The sequence below is a fragment of the Eptatretus burgeri genome, chromosome 9 (assembly GCF_056783735.1).
Source record: "Eptatretus burgeri isolate ZD-2024b chromosome 9, Ebu_testis_v1, whole genome shotgun sequence".
In the NCBI taxonomy this organism is placed as follows: Eukaryota; Metazoa; Chordata; class Myxini; order Myxiniformes; family Myxinidae; genus Eptatretus; species Eptatretus burgeri.
In genome coordinates this window covers 29,527,055-29,536,299 of record NC_140969.1, presented here as the reverse complement: position 1 = coordinate 29,536,299, position 9,245 = coordinate 29,527,055, and the positions used below count along the sequence as shown (strand labels likewise).

The 9,245-nt window shown below is 43.9% G+C and overlaps 1 protein-coding gene across 1 annotated transcript in view; it reads right to left on the bottom strand.

Moving 5' to 3' along the window:
- STEEP1 (STING1 ER exit protein 1) overlaps positions 1 to 9,082 on the bottom strand; it is a 29,224-nt gene extending 20,142 nt beyond the window's left edge. The window contains exons 1-5 of the mRNA XM_085894562.1: positions 8,811 to 9,082; positions 6,884 to 7,001; positions 3,319 to 3,360; positions 3,002 to 3,140; positions 1,382 to 1,471 (exon numbers count right to left, since the gene is read on the bottom strand). Coding sequence (XP_085750688.1) covers positions 1,382 to 1,471; positions 3,002 to 3,140; positions 3,319 to 3,360; positions 6,884 to 7,001; positions 8,811 to 8,931 — 510 coding nt within the window. The 5' untranslated portion in view covers positions 8,932 to 9,082. The remainder of the gene's footprint in view (positions 1 to 1,381; positions 1,472 to 3,001; positions 3,141 to 3,318; positions 3,361 to 6,883; positions 7,002 to 8,810) is intronic.
- Between the last annotated feature and the right edge of the window lie 163 nt (positions 9,083 to 9,245).

Below are 9,245 nucleotides of genomic sequence, written 5' to 3'. Positions count from 1 at the left end.
CATGAGAGTCAATCAACTCACACCTGTTTGATGGAGGTGGAAAGCACCTCAGGTGTCATTCCAGAATATCCCATAAATGCTCGATTGGGTTCAGATCTGATGACTGAGAAGGACATGACATATGGAAAACATGTGTCATAGTCATCAAACCATTGGGCGACAACACGCACTCTGGATGGGGGCATTGTTATCCTGGAAGACGCCCCTCTCGGCAGGAAAGAAACACTGCAACATGGGGTGAAGATCACTCAGTACCATTAAGTAATGATTGACATTGACCTTGTCTTCTAAGGAAATTACTGTACCCAAACCATGCCAGGAAAATGCACCCAACAACATTAAAGAACCACCTGAACCCTTCACTGTAGGAAGCAAGCACTCAGGGTTGTAGAGTTCTTTAGGTTGGCACCACACGTGCACTCGTCCGTTTGTCGAGAATATGGTGAAGGACGATTCATCTGACCAGATCACATTTCTCCACTGCTAGGTAGTCCATTGCCTGTGGTTTTTGCACCAATGGACTCGAAAATGTGCATGGCCAGGTGTGATGAGTGGATTGTGCACTGCAACCCAACTATGGCATGCCGCTCCATCGAGTTCTCGGTGGACTGTTTTTGATGAAAATGGCTGCTCGCACCAGAGTTTGAAATTTACAGTCAATTTAACTTGCTCGCCTGCTTTTCCTTCCTCTTCAAAGTATGCGCTTCCACCCACTGTTGCCCTTTGCTAATGATATCTTTCCCTCTCCCTCAGAGTTGCATGCTGACACCTTAGCCACCGCTGCTCATGAAACATCAGTAAGTTGAGCTGTCTTTGTGACTGAAGTTCTTACCAAATGTGCCTCAACAATCACCCCTCTTTCAAAACCACTGAGCTCTCCTCTTGCAGCTATGCAAGCCATAATTTATAGGCAACCAGGCTTGTGCAGCATTTTTAGACATAACCTAAAGGATGTCAGGATGTCAACTGCTTAACACACGAGCTACACTTGTGTGGAAGCTGTTGCTTTCAATATACTTGGTGTCACTCATTTACCCAGGTGTTTCTTCTTTTTTTTCCACTACCTGTACATTATATTTTTTTCCATATTTATACCCAGTCTTCTATTTCATGCTGTAAACCCACATTATGGCTTCAGCAGTAGAGTAGCCCATGCAGCATGACCTCATATCAATGTACCAAATGTCAAATGCACATGATAAAAAAACTCTCCCCATTATATTAAGAAGGATGATTTGTATGGAAACAAAAAAGAAAAGGACCATGCAATGGGGTGAAATGGCTGTGCAGAGGTTTATCCAAAAATGATGAACTTACAGTAGTCTCAATGCGCATGTGCGACCGAGTGAACGCCGACGGACAAACAATGAGGACAACTCACCGCTTCAATCTCCTCCTCTTCTTCATCTATGGTGGAGACTGTGACGGAGCCAAACTTGCCCATATCCTTGGTGCGTTTGGTCATGATCACCTACCAAGAACGGCAGCACACCCAGCGTTACGTCGGACGACGCCATCGCAGCACATAACCAGTAAATGCATGTTGGCGCATTGCTATTCCACTGAAATAAATAAATAATTCAGGAATCAGGAAATAAAATAAATAAATAAATAAATAAACTTTTTGTTTCCACCCGATTATTTTTAATTTTTTTTTTTTTAAGCTTATAAACAAACTGAGACACATAAAAGTCATATTATCCGAAGCAAATAAACAGAGGTGATGAAAATCGCCTTGTTGGAGTGAAATGCCTGCGTACGTAATTAATTAGTCGGGCGGCTACCGGGTGAAATTTCCAAGAGACATTCTTTTCAATTCTTCTTTTGGAACTTATGTACACATACACATTAAAGAAGTTATGTACACGTACACTTTGAAATGTACACGTCCACTTTCATTTACTCAACATCACCTCTGAGTTTATGTACATTTTAAAACTGAACATGGTACGTTTTCATAACAACAAAAATACTCACAATTAATATTTGAAGTCTTTAATTATATTAAAAAAAAATTCCTTGTGTCAGCGTTTTGTATGTACTGTAAGTCGTCAAGATGTCCAGGGGAGTGTTCAGTTACCAAGCAGCCAGCTAGCACTTGCCAAGCCAGCCGTTCCTTAACAGTTTTGAATGGAGTGCTTGCTTGAGTGCTTAAGCCACTTGGCGAGTGCTGCACAAGAAACTTGGTAACTGAACACCCCCCAGATTCATTACATGGCGACGAGGATAAACATCTATACAGTGACTTATTTCGGCCATATCGATTAATTTGTCCCTCCGGTGGGGGGGGGGGGAGATTTTGAAATGACATGTGGTAGGTTCAAGGCAACGAGGTAAGGTAGAGCTTGGCAGCAGTAAGAATCAAAAGCGGGTTTTATTTTAATTATTTATTTTCCCCAGATGTGGTTTAAAACCCTGTGAAAATTCCTTTGAGGGAAGGTAAGGGTGGCGGTGGGAGGAGGCAAGGGAAGGGGTGGGAGGAGGACCCGGCATTGCCCGGCAACACCAGGTACCCCTCCTACAAATAAATAAAATCGAAAAAACACGAGTGGCCGGAGAAGCCTTGTCAAGGTGAAGCCTCGATCAACCCATGTGAGTGTCTATTAATTACGTACTGTTTGAACGCGAGTTGGATCGTGAGTACGGATATTAATTATTGGACTACATATATTCATTACGTACTACTGGAACGTACCTTTTAAACCTCGAGACCTTTAATATGCAAACTCCACCCACTCAGAGGGTGTGTACACTGCTATTCTAAAAAACACACTTCCATCATCTCTACACCTCTCATCTCTGATGTTTCTTCAAGAACAGCAAGATACGCATGAGCCCAACGTGGTCTTGATGGAGGTGGGAGCGGTTTGAAAACGTTCGCCTCTTCCCAGCAAAGGTTAGGCCACTCAACGTTGGGTGTGTGTGCTCCGTACACAGTAATGTGTGTGTGTTCATTACAAACTAGCCACGTTGAACATATGACTATTTTGCTCTCCCTCACCTTCTTTGGTTGCTCCCCTTGCTGCTTGTAAATATTGACGCTGGCAAGGCTTTGGCCGGCCTTCACGACCGCACCGTCCACAATGAAAGTGACACTTGCAGACTTTTCCTGATGGTAGTAGAAGAGTAGAAGGCCACACCTGGCCAAAATACACTCGGATTAATATGCTTCAATCATCCTCACAAATGTTACAACACATCGAGGCATGGAAAACTCAAGGGCTTGCAATTTAATAAACTTCCATTGAGAAACCCAGCAGATAATCCAGACTCTACAAAATGAAACTTGGAATGCAAGATAGAAAATAAAATCATTACTTTTTGCACTTCTTTCTGAACTGCCTTTCGATTCCATCATTCCTGCAGAAGACAAAGCGAATAATGTGAAAGAAAGCCAAATTGCAAGTTAAAAACCCATTTTACCGTTAAAATGTAATTGATCAAAAAGGCTTTGCGATATTGATAAGATGTGAGCTCGCTGTACCTGAGGACTCACAGGGCAAACTAGAAGGGCACTCGGTAGAGAGCATACCTCCGCCATGCAATGCCCGATCCACGAGAACATATCAGGCCCAATACATTTTTGAGATATCATTGCGATAAATAGTTTTTGGCCCGAATCTCTCCATGGTGAAAAATCACTTTAACAATTAAATAATTCTCGTATCCAGATCCGGATTCAGATCTTCACCAAAAATCGAATCATTTTGTCTTTGTCACACGCCCAACCTGTCCAACAAGTTTCGTCTGAATCCATCCACAACTTTGTGAGGTATCGTGCCATATATCGGTTTAGCCCTCTCTCTCAATAGGGAAGAATCACTTTAAAAATTCTAGTTGTCGGATTCGGATCCGGATCTTAACAAAAATCTAATCAGTTCGTCCTTGTCACACACCCAACCTGCCCACCAAATTTCATTTGGATCCGTTCCACAACTTTTTGAGATATCCTGTAAACAAACAGACAAATTAAATTGCTCATTGAGCAAGGAATTGCTGGAATAACTTTGTCATATCTCCATGATCTCTGAAAAAACAAAAACCTGGAAATCAATTTGGTTCTTTCAAGTCGATAGTGCTACTGTTTAATGAGTTATAGCACTTAGTTTGGTGATGATCATAACTTGGAAGTCAATCGGACTTGAAATGGCGTTTTTATCGCAATTTGAAAGTTTTGACCCGACCCCCCTGACATTCGACCCCCGACCGCCAAGAAGGGTGTTGGTGTGACACCCCAATGAGACATATGGTTGGATGCAGATTTGGAAGATGCACATTTTGGATTTGGTTTGAAGTCGATACGACCATTTTTTGCGGACGTTATTGCGAAAATAAGACTTTCGGTTTTCCGGTTACCTTGACCTTTGACCTAGATTCACCAAAAACGACAAGTGTCTAAGTTGGACCATGGCCGACGTCTGTACCCAGTTTGGTCATGATCGCTGATACGGTGTGGCTGCGACAGGGTAAACAAACACACAAACAAACAGACAGACAGACAGACAGACAGACAGACAGACAGACAGACACACAGAATGACACACACAACCGACCAACATAATTGCCGAAATCCGAAGGATTCCGGCAATTAACAAGCACACAGAAAGGGGTGAAAACATAACCTCCTTCACCTTTGGTGGCGGAACTAATAAGATGATATTCTTCTGACACATCCCTTTATTTGAGCAGTGTATAGGCAGCAGACCGCTGCCACGATTGCTCCCGAAAATAAAAATAACCCGGTTCGGCTATCCAAACGTCCATCACATATGATGTAAATAACCATCACAATCAAATACCTGCAATATATAATAACCATCACAATCTCATACCTGCCATATACAGTGCCAAAAGAAAATCTACACCCCCCTTTCAAAATTTTGACCTTTTGTTGCCTTATAGCATGGAATTAAATTACATCAAATCAGACTTTTTCCACCTTTATTTACACATCGTAACCCACAACTTCCAAGTGAAAAACAAATTACACAAATTTCAGGAAATTAATTAAACATACAAAACTGGAATATCTTGTTTGAACAAGTGTCCACCCCTCTGAGTTAATACTTGGTGGAAGCACCTTTGACAGCAATTACAACTGTGAGCCTGTTGGGATCGGTGTCTACCAACTTTGCACACCTATTTTGCCCATTCTTCTGCACAAAATGATTCAAACTCAGTCAAGTTGCGTGGGGAGCGTTGCTGGAAAGCAATCTTCAAGTCGTGCCACAGATTTTCGATTGTATTTAGGTCAGGGCTCAGACAGGGCCACTCAAGAACACTTATCTTTTTGTTCCTCAGCCACTCCAGTGTAGCTTTGGCTGCGTGCTTCGGGTCGTCGTCATGCTGAAGGGTGAACTTCCGTCCCAATTACACCTTTCTTGCAGAGGGCGGCAGGTTTTTCTCTCGGATTTTTCTGTATTTTGCTCCATCCATTTGCCCTTCTATCCTGACGAGTGACCCAGTCGTTCCCCATAACATGATGCTTCACAGTTCTTTGGGTGATGTGCTGTGTTGGGTTTGCGCCAAACGTAATGTTTTGCACTGAGGGCAAAAAGTTCCATCTTGGTTTCGTCAGACCACAAAACTTTTTGCCACATGGCTTCAGAATCCCTGGAGTGTTTTTTGCATACCTCAAACAGGACTCAAGGTGGGCTTTTTTGAGTCATGGCTTCCTTCTTACCACCCTTACCGTACAGGCCAGACTTGTGTCATGCTTGAGATATTGTCACATACACACAATGACCAGTCTAAGCCCGAAAGGGATGAAGATCTTTCAAAGTTGCAATTGGCTTCGTGGTGGCCTCTCTGATCAGTCTCCTCCTTGCTTGGTTTATCCAGTTCGGAGGGACGGCCCGATCTAGGCAGGGTCTTGGTGGTACCATACGCTTCACACTTCTCAATGATTGTCTTGACTGTGCTCCAAGCGATATTCAAGGCCTTTGAAATATTTTTATACCCATCCCCTGATCTGTGCCTTTCCACAACATTATCCCAGAGGTCTTTTGAAAGCTCCCTGGTGCACATGGTTGAGTCTTTGCTGTGAAATGCATTACCGAGCAGAGAAAACCGACAGGAACAGCTGATTACCTCCATCACTGAAGGTGAAGGAGGTTATGTTTTCACCACTTCCTGTCTGTTTGTGTGTGTGTGTGTGTGTGCGTGCGTGCGTGCGTGCGTGCGTGCGTGCGTGCGTGCGTACAGGATATCTCAAAAAGTTGTGGACGGATCCGGATGAAATTTTGTGGACAGGCTCGGTGTGTGACAAGGACAAACTGATTAGATTTTGGTGAAGATCCTGATCCGGATCCAGACCCGACAACTATATATTTTTAAATGATTCTTCACCATTGAGAGATCAGGCCAAAAATGATATACAACATGATATTTCAAAAATGTATTGGGCCCGATATGTTCTCGGGGATCAGGCAATGCATGGTGGAGGTATGCGCTCTCCTGAGTGGCTATCTAGTTATATTCTGAAATAATCCGAATCATGACAATTTAACACAGGTGGAGGCCAATATGTACTTGGTGTGTGATTTTGAAGGTGATTGGTTACACCTGAGCTAATTCACAATTGCTATTATAAGAGGGGGGGGGGTGGACACTTATCCAACCAAGATATTCTAATTTTGTATTTTTAATTAATTTTCTGAAATTTGTTGAATTTGTTTTTCACTTGGAAGTTGCGGGTTACGATGTGTAAATGAAGGTGGAAAAATTCCGATTTTATGCAATTTAATTCCAGGCTACAAGGCAACAAAAGGTGAAAAATCTTGAAAGGTGGTTGTAGACTTTCTATCGGCACTGTATGATGTAAATAATCATGGCAATAACATACCTGCCACGTCTGATGTAAATAACAATCGTGATCACATACCTGCGCAGGTACACAGTTCCATCCTGCTCCATGTTGGAGAACTTGTGTGCATGCTTCCCGCCATCCAGGACTCGGGCGTGGTCTCTACGTCGTAAAGGCAGCTTCTCCAAGCTACAATCTGCTCCACACGTACAATGTAACATACTCGCCGAGTTGTACCAAACTAGTGGGAATCTCACACAACCTTCATGAGTGTGTCACATCTTCATAACAGTGTCCACACTCCTAATGTATTGTCTGCTTTATCCATCAACAGAAAATCCACAATCAGTCATGCCCATCCATGAATGACGTTTTTACGATCGCCGATAATGAATATCCCATGACAGCCAACCGTCCCCCGACCCTTTTCCTCAAACAAGAAAAACTCTCGAGATTTGTTGTGTCACACGTATTACTCCTACTTTTCTTCTTCTTCTTCATTGGTATGCAACACAAGGCTGCGGTGTAGCATCATTGGCTGAGGGTGCGGCTGTACCACTGATGCAGTCAGTGCTCTCTGCTGGTTTGGGCAGGAGTTTGTTATGTGTTCATGGTGTTGGCGAGAGGTCACCTATTCTTCGCGAAGGACACCGTGGGATCTTTAACGTCCACCAACAAATGCTGGCAGACGGGACACCCGTGTAATGTCCGTCCGAGGTACGGCACACCCATTGATGAACCACCGTGCTTGTGAAACACCGAGATGACAGTTTCGAGCCGGGTCGGAATTTGAACCCAGGCTAGACAGCTCAGAGGAGAGTGTGCGCACCTCTCGGCCAACCTGACAGCCCATTACGACTCTTAAGAAAAACCATGAAGCATTTTGTGTTTGCATTCACATAAAAGCTTTGAAAAGCAGAGGATTTTACGTGAATGTAATCATGGTTGGTTCTGTGCTGATGGAATATATTTTTGATGGTCGCTCAAATGGTAGGTGGCGTGTGAAAATGCCCGGACGAGCCTCGGCCCCCGCAGGGTGCGATTGTAAAACGTACACTCATCAGCCATGACCTCTTCTCCCGCACCAATCACATTGCAAAGCTGCCCTGCAAAGCCAGCCAGAGGCTGGGCATCCTCCATCGATCTGAATAATTACTTCCGCCACAGAAGGTGAAGGAGGTTATGTTCTCACCGCCTTTCTGTTTGTCTGTGTGCAGGATATCTCAAAAAAGTTGTACACGGATCCAGATGAAATTTTATGGAGATGTCTGGTACGTGACAAGGACGAACCGATTCGATTTTGGTCAAGATCCGGATCCGACGATGAGAATTATTCAAGTGATTATTCACCATTGAGAGATGGGGCCAAAAACGATATCTCAAAAAGTTGTGGACGGATCCGGATGAAACTTGGTGGACAGGTTGGGTGTTGTGGCTACGAAGAATTGATTCGATTTGGATACGAGAATTATTTAATTTTTTTTTAAGCGATCCTTCACCATTGATAGATAGGGCCAAAAAACATATAGTATTGTTTAGCATAATATTTAAAAAAACGTCTTGGGCCCGATATGTTCTCGTGGATCAGGCATTGCGTGGTGGAGGTACGTGCTCTCCCGAGTAGCCCTTCTAGTTCGTCGAGAAATCACAACTTACTACTCAGCCTACAAGGCCCTTGTCCGAATCCCAATGGAGTACTGCCCTCTCCTATGGGCTGGCACTCCAGCATCACGTCCGTCTCTCCTGGAATCCAGTGGAATCTCTTGCAATGACGCCGAAACGCAAGGTCTGTTTCTCTCACATCGCAGGCAGATCAGCGGTGGACGTCTTGTACCAAATCTCAGGCCAAGCAACCTCTACCACCTCAACCCTCCGGTCATCACCAACAACTCATCACTGTGTATGGACAGAGGTGCTTCACGTGTCGTTAATCTAGACCTTGCTGAAGGTCTTCATACGCGATGTAATAACCCCACTAGCACCGGAACGACTCCCACAGACTTACCCAGGATGAGAACCATTTGTCCGCACAAACAGTAATACACCTGTAAGGGCCGTTCCGCCTCGTACTCCTCCCGGTCCCGAGTATCGGAGCACACGACGCTACGGGAAACAACCTTCGGCATTCTGCGGCCTTAAGATGTAACTTCCCGATAAAAAAAAGGGGGTTTCTTCAACTAGTTTATTGTGCAGCGCAACATCACCGCCATCAGGCAGCAACAGGCCAGAACCAACACTTCCGGGTCACTGGGCGGAAGGACACGCCTATTTCCTCACGCACTTCCGTTTTTTTATTATAGAATTGACATTATTCCGTGCTAATTGGAAAATCGTTTTTATGTTTCGATGTCTTCGGCGAAAAAACGTTTACTTCAATTATAGTTTGTTTACATCGCTTTTCCTCGAGGAAATATTCACTTGTAGTAGTAGTTGTTGTTGT